The sequence below is a fragment of the Trichoderma harzianum genome, assembly GCF_003025095.1.
Source record: "Trichoderma harzianum CBS 226.95 unplaced genomic scaffold M431scaffold_6, whole genome shotgun sequence".
Classification (NCBI taxonomy): domain Eukaryota; kingdom Fungi; phylum Ascomycota; class Sordariomycetes; order Hypocreales; family Hypocreaceae; genus Trichoderma; species Trichoderma harzianum.
Genome location: NW_020209254.1, coordinates 1,294,683 through 1,310,400, shown reverse-complemented (window position 1 = coordinate 1,310,400; position 15,718 = coordinate 1,294,683). Strand labels below are relative to the sequence as shown.

The following is a 15,718-nucleotide window of genomic DNA, read 5'->3' as shown; positions in this document are numbered from 1 at the left end:
AACACCGTGCCAGTGCCGGAACACCAAAACAACCAATGAAAAATAGAATGCATCCCACCAAAAGAAAAAAAAAAAACAATAGGAAAGATAATCGATCACATACTCGGATCCAGTCCGAAAATTTGTCTTGTAGAGAGTAGCATCACTTCCTACCGCGAATGCTGCCCCATCGTCGCTTCAAACTGTCACTTATTTTCTTGCCAGTCGAGTTGCGACGCCCAAGCTCGGAGTCATTGTAAGCATTGCCAGTGGCCGAAGAGCTTCCACGCAGCGCAACAGTCATGCTACGCTGATGCTTGGATTTAGAATGAGGGTTGCGACTGCGCAAGCCGGACTGCATCTCAATCTCGTCGGGCTCTCCGTTCTTGGCACGCTTCTTCTCCTTTAGCGCCCGCTCAAGCGAGTAGGACGGCTCTCCTTTTCCTTTGAGATCGTCCGGATGATATTTCTGCAATTGAGTAAGCATCTCCGAAAATGTCCTCGCACCGAGGTGGAGGAAGTGGAGGGTGAGGATGAGGTTACAGTGTCCGCATAACGCTTGTACGGGCCACCAGGAGCATCTGGTTCCCTCATGAGATCGGCGCCTTCTTCATAACTCATCCGAGACCCGCGATAGTCATATTCTCCAGAGGGGATGGTTGAAGTACCCTGGAGAGGAACGTGATGCCGGAGGCTGTCCATGACGTATTCCCGAGGTGTAGCTCGCAAGGCCTCCATGTTTGACTCTTGCACCGCAGCAACCGGCGAGGTTCTGGGGTCAAGGTTTCGGCTCCGAAGGGTGGCATCGTATGGCCCGCCGTGGTGATACATGCCGCCGATTGTGTCGAGAGCATCGATGACGTCGGTTTCAGAAACGCGAGGTCGGTGACGGCGTTGACGGTCAGCAGCGCGGGTATCATTGATAATAATATCCAGAGGACGATGCGACATGTCTCCGGGGAAGCGCTCGCCAAGAGACTGAGTACGAGGACGGCGGTGGCTGTGTTTGTGAGCTCCAGGCTGGCTATGGTGGCCTAAGTCTGAGTTACTGCGGTTATGCGGGTTCATAGAGGCCTGCTTCCCGAAAACTTTGCCATTAGACGGCTGCGGAGAAGAGGCAAACGGATTTGTCGGATGGAAATTCCCTTCCGGGGTGGCTGCGTTGAGATTCCGCATCATTGGACGGCAGTGGCTGTCGACACTGTGTTGAGCCGTGTGATTCGCTGAGGGTGGAGGCGGCAGCCGTTTTCTTTGGCTGAATTTGTGCTCGGGGTTGCCTGTAGAAGGAGGTGTAGGATAAGAGGCTGCAGCTCTATCGCCAAGATCTGAAAATGAGCTTGAGCTTGAAGCTGGGCTTGCTGGTCGCTGGCGGGTGTGAGATGGTAGAGCCTGCAGCGAGATGCGGTGCGGGTTGTAGTGAGGGGATCCAAGACCAGTTTCTTCGCTGGGCTCAGGAGCAGTTAGAGGGTCCAAGATGTACTTGCGAGCCTAGAATCGGGTAATGTTAGTTGCGTTCAATTTCAATGAATTCAAAAGTGTTCATGTAATGAAAAAGAAAGCAGAAATGAAGATAAGAACGGGCAACCAGAAAGTATATACGAGTATGAATGAGGTGGTAAGTGGGGAATGACGAAATGGCTGACAAGGTTCAATGTTGGTCCGGCCAGTCGCACAAGGCGATAAACGCAGACGGCCTGATCTACGAAACCAGACAGGTTTGGAAAAGAGCCAATGACAACATTGAAGCTATCGGTGGATGAGATGATGCTGTCGCAATCAAACTCGGCATTGAAGCAAGAAAATCTAAACAGCGAATCGTCCGATCTGCCGGCCTACTTGAGCTCTGCCCACCGATCCGCTGAAGCCGAATTGGTGACGCAAGGAAACGCAACGCAGCGCAACATGTGGTGGCCATGTGGGATCCTGAATCCCTGCATTTCAGGGTTCGCTCCAGCACCCTTGCGATCGGCGGGGATCGCCTGCAGGTGACGACGAAAACCCACCGGGAGCGCGGATGAAGAAGATAAATGGTGATGAGAGAAGATGACGGGGATTGCCAAAATGAAAGTGCATAGTAGGTAGGGGAGATGAAATGAAAGATTGCAAATGCAGCGCACACTTACCCAGTCTTTATCTATGCCGTCGCTGTCGTACATTTTGACGGATTTATGTTGTGCTGAATATGAAATATCGCAGCTAGTGGCTCCGTAGTTGTTTTGAGGTCTGCTCGATGCGGATGCTCGGATAGCGATGACGCCGATTTTTGGAATCTGCACTTTGCAAGACAGAGAGAGAGAGAGGCGCAGAAGATGACAGTTGGACTCGTATAGAGTAAACAAGGGTTTTAGCGGGTGAGATGTGAGTGTTGAAGAGGGTAGCAAGAAGAATCCGAAAAAGAGGGCGTAGGCCGATATTTAAGTCGAAGGCCAACTATGGAGGACGAACGCTATCTCGATGAAAGTTCCCGGTTGCCAGAGGTGATGAAGCCTTATAGTTTTTGTCCATGTATGGGATATCCAATCTCTAAAGTCAAGTCGCTTTGGGCTTTTGAAGGTTGAGCTCGATTTGAGTTCTCCGGGAAAGTAACGAAAAGCCGTTTGAACAACTCGGTATAGTCAATCGCAATGAGTTCCAAGGGCGATGTAGTAAAAGCTACCACAAAGACGCAGCACCAAAACAGGCGCAGCAGCACAAAAAAATCTCTGTAGCTACAAAATGCAGCGACACTGCGAAGAGTATGTGCAAAAAACGGGTTTGTCCGGGATTACACGAAGGACGGAGGGGAGAGGGGAAGCGGGAGACTTTTAACCTGGATCCTGTTCCCACCACGAGGCCGAGAAGCTTTTGGCTCACCAACATAAACATCCACGCGGCCTGCTGGAGGGGGGAAAAGGTACTTTGTCATCGGGATTTTTGGGCATGCAGCCAACCAAGCCCCCCAAAAAGTCACTTGTGTAATACCAATTCGAGGTACGGAGTATGTAGGGAACCCAGTCGGGAAAAAGTGGCGAGGTCCTTAAGCTGCGGCCATGTAAGTCGAGGGACTCAAGGTGACCGACCTGCAGTAGTCGTCACCCATTCTCGCACACTATTTGACTACCTAGTACTAGAATGACTCCCAACGGCTTCCCTTGCCCTCACTCGTGTTCGGAATATGCAGACAGGCGCCATAACGAGACTAGCCCTGCTTCAGTCTGGACCCTTTGGATCTGGAGCTGGGCTGGGCGGAGCTGACGGAGAAGCTGGCCATTCTTTCTTCGTTCCTCTGTCTCAGCCGGTGAGCTGTCATGTGGAATCGCTACAGTCAGTACAGCGCACAATGACGGATCATAATGGTGTAACAGGCTTGATTCGGAGACGCTGGCGAGCTAGACGCCTCCATTCGCGGGAAGCTGGATTGGGGCTTGTTGGCTGCCATGAGTGTGAGCCACACGCCATGCAATACAGTGTCGAGAGACCCTACTGGACTAAGTCGCCGGCGCCTGACCGGTAAGAGATCGATCTACCCGTTCTGATCTTGCATGGAGATAGACAAATACTACATGAGCCTCGCAGGAGAGCTATTGGACAAAAAGTGTTATAATTATCACACAGCTCTGCAAATATGCTAAATATACCCAAAGGTCGCTGATGAGCAACGGCTAGGTCTGACTGGATGTGCGTTCGGCCTTTACTGCTTTCATATCCCTTGTCGGTTCGCTGTCTCAATACGGGCACCGGTACCCAAACAAAAGAAAACTTGGTCTCGCACTGTCCGACTTCCTTATCTCGAGCTTCTTTTCCTTCACTTTCTTCTACGCCATAAAAGCATTTACTTTTCCAACATACCGGGCCAGAAGCCCGAAGACCCTCAAAGAGGACCCCTCGTACCCACTATCTTCGTGTGAAAAAAGAAGACGTTTGAACTCTGCTTCAGCAAAAGAAAAACATGGGGAAAAACAAATCGATGTGGACGTTGGGGGCTGATCACACACTTCCACAGGGGCCCAGGCTTGCGCCACGTCTCTTGTCAGCGCCCAGGTGCAACTGTTAGCGCTCTGCGTCTTCGTTCAGCTTTTCACCCCGATCCTGGCATTCGACAGACCGCCTTACACAGAAATGACATATTAATTCCTAATTTCTTTCAATACGACGGGAGGCTTGGATGCGTTGCGTTTCATCTGCGTCAGTGTGTCAGCCTCACAGTCGCTATTTTCGGCTGCTTTGGACCCAGCAGAAAAGCATTGATTGGTACCGATACGCTGGAAAAAGTAAGATAAGTGATACCGAGAGCTCATGCAGCGCGGCTTATGTAACGACATGCAAGGGGTGATTCTGGAAGGGTCCGGTATCTGTACTGCCTTGCACGATTTTCAGTAGCAGCCAATACACGCAAAACCTCACTACTTAGTCGTACCTGTACCTGGCAGGCAGAAGTGCAATACCTCAACTTGATCATTTTTCAACATTGAATGCTCTCCTGGTGACAGCATCACCGCCTTGACCGATGGCTCTTGTCGACTACTCATCATCGTCATCGCATTCCGACAGTGAAAATGATGAAGCGCCATCGGCACCGCCGGCCAAGCGGCGTAAGCGCTCGCCGGGCTCCGGGTCACAGCCCAACGCCCCGAGCGCTCCGTCCAGCTCCGAATCTGGGCTGCCACCCTTGCCCTCGGCATTCCACGACCTGTATGCGTCCACCGTCCGCCACAGCGTCGTCGATGATCCCGCGCTGCATCAGGGCCGCAAGAGACTGATTCCTCACGTCGTGGGTAACTGGCCCAGCCATCTGTACATTGAGTGTGAGTTCAATCAAGGCCCAGGCTGAGCTCGTATACACGCGGCCAGAGCAGCTAACTCTCTCTGCTCGTGTAGGGCATCCACTGGCTGACCAGCATGAGAAGCTGGTTCAATTGGTATGCAAGGTCAACGAGCACGTTGGCAATCGGGCCAGGCTGCACAACTTTCTGACGAGTGATTTGGGAGCGCCCTTGCCTCTCCACATCAGCCTGTCAAGGCCCATTTCCCTCAGCACCTCTAACAAGGACGTGTTTCTCGATAAGATCTCATCAGCCCTGCACGCCAGCGCCGTGCCCCAGTTCTCTGTTAGCCCCAAAAGATTAAAGTGGTATAAATCTCCCGATTCCAATCGCACATTTCTTGTTCTCCAAGTAGCAAGCTCGCAAGCTTCGAATAGCACTGGAGCGCTATCGAATCCAGAGCTTATGCGGCTGTTGAGTGCTTGCAACGACATGGTCCAGTCGTTCAACCAGCCCATTCTGTACCAGACCAAGGAGACGGACACTGCTGATGAAGCATTCCACATATCCATTGGATGGGCACTTGATCTCCCTGTTGATGAAGAGTCCAATAAAGCCCTAGACGCGTTTGGAGATGAAGATTTCCAGACCATCAAGTCGTGGAAGGTTTCGGTGCCCGGGGTCAAGGTAAAGATAGGCAATGTCGTAAGCCACCTACCGCTGTCTACGGGAGCGGCTTCAGCTGCTTCAAAGGGGCTATCAAAATCACTCTTTGGGCTCTAATCTAAAGGTATCAAAAGCTGCTTCATTAGTAAGCTTCTTGGTATAGATAGCTGCTAAGCATCTACATGAGTATTGGCATCACACGGCGTTGGGGTCACTCGGAACATATAGAAGGGTGTTTGCATCCATTTACGCATCTTGCGCCCGACGAAAAGCATTACCAGATAGACTCAATAGGAGACAATCATAAACACCAAACTTTGAGCGTATCGGGAATTTCGTTGTACAGCAGTGATTATTCGAGGGATCTTCGAGCATCACGGCATGTCGGCTAATTCCGTTCATTTAGCAGTTAATCCGGATGTGCTCCGGCCTCGGTACCACGTTGACGCTTGGGCGCTAATGGAGTTTAGGGGGTGCTTACTATACAACGTTGTGAGAAGAATTAGGTTAAGACGATCCATCTTCGACTGCTGTTAATAAATCGATGAATTAGTATACATCTGCCTAATAGCACAATTCGTATCAGCTAATCTCAGCACCCATCGCAGTATCTTTTCAAAAAGGAGAGCAATGATGAAGAAGTAAAAAAAAAACGACAGCCGTCAGATACGTCAACACTGACCTTGCCGCCCCCTGTATTCCGTACCGCCAACGGAGCCGCGGGCACCCATGATTAGCGGGCCACGGACCAGGGGTCGATTTTTGGGCTTCCACGATTCGAGAACAATCGCAAGCGCTAGATTTGTTTATTTTATCCCCCGTTCTTCCTCCCGCAACCCACCAGCCCAAGTCTCGTGCGCATTCTCTCTCTGTTCGGCCGTGATTCAGTCTTGCCCTTTCATCCTTGTTGCGCCTTCCTTTGCAGCTTGCCGCTCGTGACTCACGCGCCACGCGACTCCGCCGTTCTTTCGATCCGCTAGAAGCTTCTCGCCCGCTTTGATTGATACGCTGTACCTCGTTCCCCTCCACTTTCACCGCAAAAAGAGGTCGAAGCCAAATTGTTTCATCATCTCGAGACGAATTACTCAACAATTGGACAAACCTTGCGTGGTATCTCTTCGAAAGGAAACCGCTTAACTTTTACGACTTGTCAACAAACAGAGTCGCGCTACGCGGTGGACGATTTGTGCTAGAGAAGCCCGGAAAAACTCTAAAAACTATCAAAATGGATATCGACATGAGCCGGCGAAACAAGACTCCGCGTCCCCTGACAGACTCGGAACGAGCCCGACTTGAAGAGTTTGTGGATGCTATTCGGTACTCTGAGAGGTGAGTCTTTGCGGGGGAAGTGGCTATCGACTTCGGAGGGAGAAGAAAAATACACACCAAACGGCGCATTTGCGAAGATATGACACCGGAAGCTAAGGCGTCGAACGGCCAACAGATATAACGACAGCGAATTCGAGTACCGCCATGTCCAGCTACCAAAGATGATGCTCAAGGCTATTCCAAAGGAGTACCATGATTCCGCCAAGGGCACACTGAAACTTCTCTGGGAGGACGAGTGGAGGGCCATGGGAATGACACAGGTGAGGGGCAGCTTTTTTTTAATCCTGGATCCCCCGCGGGCAAAGGGATAAGAGAGCGAAGAATGCGTTACGCTGACACCAGTTTCTTCTCCGCATTTAGAGTCTCGGCTGGGAGCACTACGAGGTCCATGAGCCGGAGCCGCATATTCTTCTTTTCAAGTAAGTTTTTACCATTGTTTCATCGTGTGCCACTCGGGGGCCGCATTGTCTAACCGGTGGAAAGGCGACCCCTCAACTACCAACCTCCTCAGTGAGCTCGTCGAACGAACATCTCCTTCGCTCAGCGGTGTACGATAGCTACGGCTTTTCCGCGCCGACTCCTGCTACACGAAGAGTCTCTTTGTTGAATGTCTCTTTACGATTTTTACGGTCTGCGTACTGCAATAATGTTGGGTTAATAAGCCTGCGAGACTGGCGGGCGCTCCCTCGCTCTGCCTTGAATGGCTTGTCTATGGCAACCTGAGGGCCCCACGCAAGCCTTGGTTCAGAGTTTGGACAAGCGACATGTGGAGGTGTATATCAAAATTGCGAGTATTAACCCTGTGATTTGGCGCGCGTGTCTCGATGATTTCCATATCTTGTGACAAGAACTCTTCAATCCCCTATAGGTATCTGGAGTCGAATGTAAGCTGGTGGCCAGATGGGTTGATACTTTGGAGGATGGCTAGTGCTGCAGGAAGGACGCATTAGGCGATTGGTTAGCCTTGTGTAGAGGTAGTTGATGCAGAATTGAAGAATGGTCTAGGAACTCATATATACTGGTAGTATTTTGGTCTGACTGCGGCTGATTCTGGGGAAACACGGTGGGAACCGATTGCCTTGCTTGGCGCTATGTCTCTTGGAAGAGGGATGCGCATGCCAGAGTGGTATTGTTAGATATATCCTACCTATCAACGAATATGCGTTGTTGTTGATGATCATGATCGAACTGTTCGGCAAGAGCTCAGCGACCTAGCAGCGCGCATCTCACAAACACCCTTTGCTCCCTTTCATATTGTCTACGTGTCTACTTCAACAACGATCGTCTGAACCTCCTCATAGATCAAGCCTTGCCGTACCATGTCACGCCATGAAAACACGTGTAAGCTGGTAGGCAGGCATGCAGAGATGAGAAGGTTTGCTCATGGAGTCATCTAATCTACCTACCTAGTACCCAGTACCTAGTGGCAGATGGCGTCTATTTACACGAGGACACCAGCAGTTGTGGTGGTAAGCAGTAATGCGCCGTATCACTAGCAAGGTAGGTGATAATGGAATGTGTACAGTAGGTGCTCAAAGTGGAAGGCGTCTCAACCGAATCTCGGCTGGTCGGGTGGGCTGATTCTGTGATGATGGATGGCCTCACCAGAGGCGCGCAGCCTCTCTTATACCAGCCCAGACGCCTCGTAAAATGTAGGAGTAGGCGATGCAATCTGCAGGCTTAGGTTTCAATTTATTAATAGCGTCGTCGCAGGCCAATTATCGGACTATATGCCCTGAGTTTTGGCTTCATCTTCGCCTTGTGGACACATTTCAAGGGCCCCTCCTCTTGTCTCGCGTCGGTGGCGTCAAACTGCCATTCTGCTGAAGCCACCATTGGCCGGCTTCCAGTGACCGAATCGCCCCTGTCTCTCTTTTTTTCCTTCCCCCGCGCCACCACTAAACTACGGTAGGCTGGTGGTACCTGGTACACCGTGCACCGTAAAGAGGCCATTTTTTTCTTCCAGCGCAAAAACGCCGTTTCTAAGCATCCGGATCGCCAGCGTGGCATCTTTCCCCTTTGAGGAACATCTCATGATATGTCAGCAAGAAGACTGTAAAGTCTCCGGTGCAGCTGCTTGTGCTTGTTCTTTTGAATGTGCCTTCTTTTCTTTTTTCTTTCATCTATATAAGATTTTGCATATCCCCCTGCCGCGAGCCTTGGAACCGTTGCATTTGTAGCCACAAGTTGCATTTACTTGCTGTGGCTTGTCAATAGGCTTCAATCAACCTTCTTTACCCATTGGACCGACAGCCTCTTTCAATCCATCTTTCGCTTTTACTGCCTCGTTACTTGGGTCGCATTCATTGGGACCCTTCATCAAAGTACATTACATCGGCCGTCAAAGTCGCAATATCCCGGAGGATCGCATCTTCCATCCGGCAGCCGTTTCGGACCCTCGCTCCGTGAAGCGATGCCAATCGTTCTGGCCAAGTATTAACCCATAGACTTTGTCGCACCAAGAGTTTCTTCTGCTGGTTACAGAATGAAATCCGCAAGCAACCTGTTTTTTCTCTCAGTGTTTGCCCTTTGGGCGACACCGGGAGCGTGTTCGAGCTCTACAGACTCCTGCCCGGTAGGACAGCCCAATTTCGCCTCTCTTACCAAGATCGCTTTGCGCTGACAGCTGTTGTCTCTTCCAGTTTTCTCCCAACGCCATTATCGACGATGGATGCGTCTCGTATGCTACGCTCGATAGACTCAACGTAAAAGTAAAGCCGGCGGTCGACGACCTTGTTCGCACGACCGATTTCTTCTCGCATTATCGCATGAATCTCTTCCACAAAACATGTCCATTCTGGAATGACGAAGATGGCATGTGCGGTAACATCGCATGCGCCGTCGAGACATTGGACAATGAAGAGGATATTCCCGAAATCTGGAGGGCTCACGAGCTTAGCAAGCTGGAGGGTCCCAGAGCGAAACATCCGGGCAAGAAGATGCAGAAGCAACACCCCGATCGACCGCTACAAGGAGAGTTGGGCGAAGATGTGGGGGAAAGCTGTGTGGTTGAATACGACGACGAATGCGACGACAGGGATTACTGCGTCATGGACGACGAAGGCGCGACCTCCAAGGGAGACTATGTCAGCTTGTTGCGAAACCCGGAGCGGTTTACTGGATACGGTGGTCAAAGTTCAAAGCAGGTCTGGGACGCCATCTATTTGGAAAACTGCTTTAAGAAGAGCTCTTTTCCCAAATCCGCCGATCTTGGCGTTTCGCATCGGCCAACCGACCCTGCTGCCTTGGATTTCAAGCAGGTCTTGGATACAGCCGGCCGTCAAGCCCAGCTTGAGCACCAGCGACAGAGCAACCCAAACATTCCGTTCGTTGCAAACACTGGTTACGAAGGCGAGGATGAGTGTCTGGAGAAACGAGTCTTTTACCGAGTAGTCTCGGGAATGCACGCCAGTATCAGCGTACACTTATGCTGGGACTTTTTAAACCAGAGCACTGGAGAGTGGCAGCCCAACTTGGCTTGCTACGAAAGCCGGCTACACGGATACCCCGATCGTATCAGCAACCTGTACTTTAACTACGCCCTCGTCACCCGCGCCGTTGCGAAGCTGGCCCCCTATGTTCTTGGACCGCAGTACACCTTCTGTACCGGGGACCCACTACAGGATCAGGACACTCGAGACAAGATCTCTGCTGTGACTCAGCACGCAGCCAGTGTCCCTCAAATCTTTGATGAGAGTGTCATGTTTGTTAACGGCGAAGGCCCTTCTCTGAAGGAAGATTTCCGCAACCGCTTCCGCAACATCAGCCGAGTCATGGATTGTGTTGGTTGCGACAAGTGCCGCCTCTGGGGCAAGATCCAGACAAACGGCTACGGAACCGCTTTGAAGGTGCTTTTCGAATTCAATGAAGGCCAGAAGCCTCCGTCCCTCAAGCGAACTGAGCTGGTGGCCCTCTTCAACACATACGCCAGACTCAGCTCATCGATTTCTGCTGTTGGGAAGTTCCGAGCCATGATCGACATGCGCGACAAGGCTGAGTCCCAAACGTTCAAGAGCCCCGAAGATGTCTGGACACTCGTGGACGAGGTTGACGAAGACATGAATGAGTTTATCAAAATGCGTAATCGCGGAAGTCACGGTGATACGGTGGGCGAGCAGATGGGAAATGAGTTTGCCCGTGTCATGAAGGCGGTCAAGATTGTGCTCAAGAGTTGGATTCGAACACCTAGAATGATGTAAGTCTCCTTTTTTTAACACTACAATTACCTGTTCGAACTCGACTAACTAAACTATCAGCTGGGAAATTGTCTCGGATGAAACAACGAGGGTATACCGTGCTTGGGTCGGTTTGCCTCCGCGCCCCAGACGCTATGCATTCAGGCTGCCGAGCTTGGATAGAGACGAGTTATAAGCGCATCGCAACATACACCCACTGTACATGCTGTATATACATTCGATTTGCAGATTTTGGCGTTTGGGGGAGGGTCCCACTGTTGGTTTTTAGTTTTCATTTCATTTTGAGCGGACAGGCTTCATAACATGAGCGGCTGGTTATTTGTCTGGCATTGATAGAATTGGCGCCCATGCCCAACAGACTGCTGTGATAACGCAATGCATTCAAATACAAATCCACGAACAGTGTCCTTATCCTAATTCTCACAATTGACCGGTAAACCCGGAAAAAAAAACTATTAACCACATTCTGTGTTGGAGCCGCAATCTCCAAAAAGATGACACCTGAGGGATTCGAACCCTCGCCTATTACTAGACCGCGAAGCAAGATAAATCCTGAACACGGCGCCTTAGACCACTCGGCCAAAGTGCCTATTTCTGTTGTTTGTTTTTGAAAACCGTGATGGTAGATGTCTACATACGGGGTTGACAGATGTGGTGCTGAGAGTTGTGGCAGTACAAGAGGCAGGTACGCGGGTACGCGGGTACCTATAGTAGGTAGGTAGCAAAGTACAGCCTCGGGAGTTTGAAGGCCTCGGCGTACTCAAGTTCAATCATCATAGTAGTGAAAGCTATGCATTAAGTGCTTGGATACAGAGTTTATACGTTGTCCTGGTTATTTATACTCGGCCAAAGTGCCTATTTTTGCTGATTACTTATTGGAGTGCGTGATGGTAATTGTGTACATACGGAGTTTGCAGGTTTTGGTGTTGAGAGAGTTGTCGCAGTACAGGTAGGCAGGTAGCATATACGTGGAAGGTTTACAGGTTTCAGCGTACTCGGCGAATACCTCGAGTTTATACTACTAGGTACCTTAGGCTCGATACCCATTTAAAAGGCCTTTTGATGCAGGGTTGCGATATAATTCGGGTCCACGATGGTAGACTCGCTCGCATGACCGCAGGGCATGACTATAGACTACACATTTAACTAACGCAACAAGTTTGCTTTATACCTAACACAGAGCATCGCATCATTTCCGCAATAGGTACTGGAAACAGAGCCTGGAATGCCTCCTCACTGGGGCTGGTCAACCCGCAGATGCAACGCTGCAGCTGCATGGCCTACCCCAGTTCTTGGGTAGCTGGCTCCATTTTGGTGAGGGGTTGTGAGTGTTGATGCTTGCAATGTAAGTGAGCACCTTGGAATTTCCTTTCAGTAAACTCATAGCGGTACAGGTATTGTGCAATTGCACATCATCACAGCACCTAGGTTGTCATCTTAACAGTCATCCAACTGGTCAAGAGCTTGGGCGGCTTCACAAGCTCCTCTCTTCTCGATATGCCTCCGTTTCCCGCGCTGCCCCCGCGGCCGTCACGCCGTCTCGACGGAAAAGTCGCCATTGTCACCGGCGCGGGGAGCCTCGGGGACGGCCTCGGCAACGGACGTGCCATATCCCTGCTCCTCGCCGGCGACGGCGCCACGGTGCTCTGCGCGGATCGGGACTTGGCTGCGGCAAAGCGCACAGTCGAGATGATTGTCCAAGAGGGAGGCACAGCAGCTTCACTATGCGCGGACGTGAGCACAGAGGGGGATTGTGAGAAGCTAGTTCGGACGGCGGGAGGCTTGTTTGGGAGGCTGGATATTCTAGTTAACAATGTGGGCATCATGGGCGCAACGGGAACGGCTGTAGAGGCGAATGCTGAGGAGTGGGCCAAGGGCTTGAGCATCAATGTGACGGGGATGATGCTCATGGCCAAATATGCGATTCCGTTGATGCTCAAGAACGAGCCTGGGTATGGAGGCATCAGAGGCAACATTGTCAACATGGGGTCTATAGCAGGCCTGCAAGGAGGGACGCCGCATCTGTTCTATCCAACGAGCAAGGGTGCGGTAGTCAACATGACACGAAGCATGGCGTATAATCACGGACGAGAAGGGATCCGGGTCAACTGTGTGTGTCCAGGTAAGTGTCTTCTCTCCATTACTCGATAGCCATCGTTTGCCCCAGTACTGAGACGGAGATCACTCATGTCACAGGATTCCTTTATACGCCCATGGTCGCAGGTAATGGCATGTCAGAAGAGGTACGTGAGATGCGCCGCAACCAAGGTTTGTTGAATACAGAGGGCAATGCTTGGGATTGTGCAGCGGCGGTGAGGTTTCTGGCGAGTGATGAGGCGAGATGGATTACAGGGACGACGATTACGGTTGATGCTGGGGCGACATGCTCATACATCATGCCTGAGTGATGGTTATGTGTCCAATGTTGGAAATAGAAACAGCATTTATAGATCTGCCTCTGAATTGAAAGAGAAGCATACGTATTTTTGTGTGTACTGGGTACCTAGTAGTAAAGAGAATTAGAATGATCTAATAAGTGCATATGACGTCATACGCAAATTCGAGTCTGAATTGAAGCCATGCGGCTATCCATTCTAGGAAAGAGCTGCTGGCAGCTGGCGTTGCTTTCCGCGTGTCACAACGCGCTTTGTCTTAAGTTGCTTTGCACCTCGATATATCACCCAAATCAACTACCTCTATACCATACCTACGCTTGAACTCCATATCTATCAGTAGCAAGAAACTGGACGAAAAATATCAACATGATTATCGCTCTAGCTACCACTGTCAATTCGACGATGGTGTATTTCCAAGCAGTGGTCGTGCGTTGAACTTGGGCATGCCGAGAAGTTGACGCACAAGGAAGCCAACAGCGATAATTCAAATCACATCTCAGCTCTACAACAGCCCATCTGCAGACTCCATGCTCTTCGAAATCAGATTGATACGTTTCTCCTACCATTAAGACATGCTCTTGTTGGACAGAGCAGTGGTTTCCATTACAGCTCGGCAGTTCAAAGGATATCCCCTCTGGCATCCCTGGTATTGGACTTACGCCGCCAACTATAGTTGGTAACTTCTACAATTGCGCAATGTTGGCGATTTCTTATTCACAATGGCCAAAACCGCGTCTTTTAGGCGACTGACGCGATCTTGGCGCCCGAAGAATAGCACACTTTTGTTTTACACAGGAAAGGTTGGTTCACTACAAACTTTCAATTCCACAAAAAAGAAATATCCAACACGTAATCCTAAGCTAATAATACATATCATGAAGCTAAAGCCTCGGTATCCCTAAGAACAATCAAGAACTGCCACCTCCGGTCAATCCGCCAGTGAGGTTGGTAAGAAGGCCGCCAGTCAGATTGGTAAGGCCGCCAAGCAATCCGCCAGTCAGATTGGTACCAAGGCCACCAAGACCCGCCCCTGTTGTGACGTTGATGCCACCGCCGCCAACGTTCACATCGCCAGTGAGATTACCAAGACCACCAAGATCCGCCCCTGCTGTGACGTTGATGCCACCGCCGCCACCAAGGTTCGCATCGCCAGTGAGGTTGATACCACCAAGGCCACCAGTGAGGTTGGTAAGGCCACCAGTGAGGTTGGTAAGGCCGCCAGTGAGGTTGGTGAGGCCGCCAGTGAGATTGGTAAGACCTCCAGTCAATCCGCCAGTGAGGTTAGCAACAAGGCCGTCAAGGCCAAGTCCAATGTCGATGAGGGGAGCAAAATCCAATGTTAGGATGTCGTTCGCCGCGGGGCAGTTGCTCACGAACTCTCCATCCGTGGTCTGCTCCTCGCGCGAGACAATGACATTTCCTAGAGGGTCCTGGACAGTGAGCTCGAACTCACCGCAATCCTGAGGGTTGACAAACAGGATGCGGATGGGGATATATGTGCCGACATCTGCCGGAGCAACGACCCTCAGGTAGGTGTTGGTTCCGACGGTCCAGTCTCCATCAGCGATAAGGTCTGCGTTGGCGTTGATCCAGGTTAGCCGAGCAATGTCGCCGAACCAAACGTAGAGACTCTGGTCGGGAACAGGGGCATTGGCACTGAAAGTGTATATTCCTGCCTGCGCAGGAACGAAGTATCCGATGTGCTGGATGATACTGTAATCAATGCTATTTCCAGTGTCGATGCCATAGACGATAGCGTCCTCGGGGGGGCAAGTCTCGTCAATACCCAGAGTCTGCGTCAGACCAGTGACCGTGGGTGCCTGGGCGGTAAGGGCAATTCGTGGCTGGAATTGCAAAAGCGGCCAGTTCTCATCCGTCGTGGGGTCGTCGTCGTGGAAGGGAATCGTCCCCGGCAATGTGGTGAGGTCGCTGGGTGATCGAGCGAGCTTGTAATACGCCCATTGGAAACCCAGAGAGCAGACTGATCCTTGTTGGCATAGTCCGGCGATGCACCTGTCTGTGCCTGTACACTGCAGGTTACTAGTGCAAGGACCGCAATATTGCAAGGTGATACCCAAGATATCCAAGCAAACAAGGCCACCTGCGCAATCGGTGGAGTCGTCGCAACCCTGCTCACAGGTGCCATCGGCGCTGCAGACTAGGCCATCGTCGCAAGGAGTGTCGACATCGCATGTCCTGACACACGCACCCAGCTGACACGATTCGCCGACGGCACATGTCGTGAGACCGCATATCGCTTGGCACGCGGTATTATCAACGCAAAGCTCATCAATATCACAAGGAGGGTTCAATCCACAGTTCGCCAAACACGTGTCATTGACGCAGGTCTCGTCGGCATCGCAAGTTGTTAAACCACAGGTCTGGAGGCATTCGCCAAGGACACAGGTCT

At 51.1% G+C, this 15,718-nt stretch overlaps 6 protein-coding genes and 1 non-coding gene across 7 annotated transcripts in view; 4 read left to right on the top strand and 3 right to left on the bottom strand.

Moving 5' to 3' along the window:
- Positions 1-142: 142 nt before the first annotated feature.
- Positions 143-2,135, bottom strand: M431DRAFT_85559 (hypothetical protein; the record flags this gene model as incomplete). The annotated part of the gene is made up of 4 exons (XM_024923568.1): positions 143-448; positions 523-1,124; positions 1,182-1,467; positions 2,103-2,135. 4 exons carry the CDS (start codon positions 2,133-2,135, stop codon positions 143-145), a joined length of 1,227 nt encoding a protein of 408 aa, XP_024774566.1.
- Positions 2,136-4,408: 2,273 nt separating this feature from the next.
- Positions 4,409-5,857, top strand: M431DRAFT_143245 (hypothetical protein). The gene is made up of 2 exons (XM_024912658.1): positions 4,409-4,763; positions 4,837-5,857. Exons 1-2 carry the CDS (start codon positions 4,466-4,468, stop codon positions 5,502-5,504), a joined length of 966 nt encoding a protein of 321 aa, XP_024774565.1. The 5' UTR covers positions 4,409-4,465; the 3' UTR covers positions 5,505-5,857.
- A 612-nt stretch (positions 5,858-6,469) lies between these two features.
- M431DRAFT_432716 (hypothetical protein) lies at positions 6,470-7,474 on the top strand. The gene is made up of 4 exons (XM_024915107.1): positions 6,470-6,716; positions 6,832-6,976; positions 7,077-7,135; positions 7,200-7,474. The coding sequence occupies exons 1-4, from the start codon at positions 6,613-6,615 to the stop codon at positions 7,228-7,230; spliced, it is 339 nt and encodes a 112-aa protein (XP_024774564.1). The 5' UTR covers positions 6,470-6,612; the 3' UTR covers positions 7,231-7,474.
- A 1,727-nt stretch (positions 7,475-9,201) lies between these two features.
- On the top strand, positions 9,202-11,087 carry M431DRAFT_482070 (hypothetical protein; the record flags this gene model as incomplete). Its single annotated transcript, XM_024916008.1, has 3 exons — positions 9,202-9,291; positions 9,359-10,911; positions 10,973-11,087. The coding sequence occupies 3 exons, from the start codon at positions 9,202-9,204 to the stop codon at positions 11,085-11,087; spliced, it is 1,758 nt and encodes a 585-aa protein (XP_024774563.1).
- A 320-nt stretch (positions 11,088-11,407) lies between these two features.
- Positions 11,408-11,501, bottom strand: M431DRAFT_t93. The gene has a single exon. It is a non-coding gene; the product is annotated as a tRNA-Leu (tRNA).
- Positions 11,502-12,148: 647 nt separating this feature from the next.
- On the top strand, positions 12,149-13,451 carry M431DRAFT_143236 (hypothetical protein). The gene is made up of 2 exons (XM_024912657.1): positions 12,149-13,034; positions 13,109-13,451. Exons 1-2 carry the CDS (start codon positions 12,410-12,412, stop codon positions 13,318-13,320), a joined length of 837 nt encoding a protein of 278 aa, XP_024774562.1. The 5' UTR covers positions 12,149-12,409; the 3' UTR covers positions 13,321-13,451.
- A 765-nt stretch (positions 13,452-14,216) lies between these two features.
- The window catches only part of M431DRAFT_482068 (hypothetical protein), a gene marked incomplete at both ends in the record, with an annotated part of 5,362 nt that continues 3,860 nt past the window's right edge, over positions 14,217-15,718 (bottom strand). Inside the window, one exon of the mRNA XM_024916007.1 lies at positions 14,217-15,689. Coding sequence (XP_024774561.1) covers positions 14,217-15,689 — 1,473 coding nt within the window. The remainder of the gene's footprint in view (positions 15,690-15,718) is intronic.

Excerpts from the sequence above, each read along its gene's own strand:
- M431DRAFT_143245 (XM_024912658.1), top strand. The coding sequence starts at position 4,466 with ATGGCTCTTGTCGACTACTCATCATCGTCATCGCATTCCGACAGTGAA. Across the intron at positions 4,764-4,836 it reads CAGCCATCTGTACATTGAGT|GGCATCCACTGGCTGACCAG; the intron begins GTGAGTTCAATC and ends CTGCTCGTGTAG.
- M431DRAFT_432716 (XM_024915107.1), top strand. The coding sequence starts at position 6,613 with ATGGATATCGACATGAGCCGGCGAAACAAGACTCCGCGTCCCCTGACA. Across the intron at positions 6,717-6,831 it reads GCTATTCGGTACTCTGAGAG|ATATAACGACAGCGAATTCG; the intron begins GTGAGTCTTTGC and ends AACGGCCAACAG. Across the intron at positions 7,136-7,199 it reads CCGCATATTCTTCTTTTCAA|GCGACCCCTCAACTACCAAC; the intron begins GTAAGTTTTTAC and ends ACCGGTGGAAAG.
- M431DRAFT_143236 (XM_024912657.1), top strand. The coding sequence starts at position 12,410 with ATGCCTCCGTTTCCCGCGCTGCCCCCGCGGCCGTCACGCCGTCTCGAC. Across the intron at positions 13,035-13,108 it reads GGTCAACTGTGTGTGTCCAG|GATTCCTTTATACGCCCATG; the intron begins GTAAGTGTCTTC and ends CTCATGTCACAG.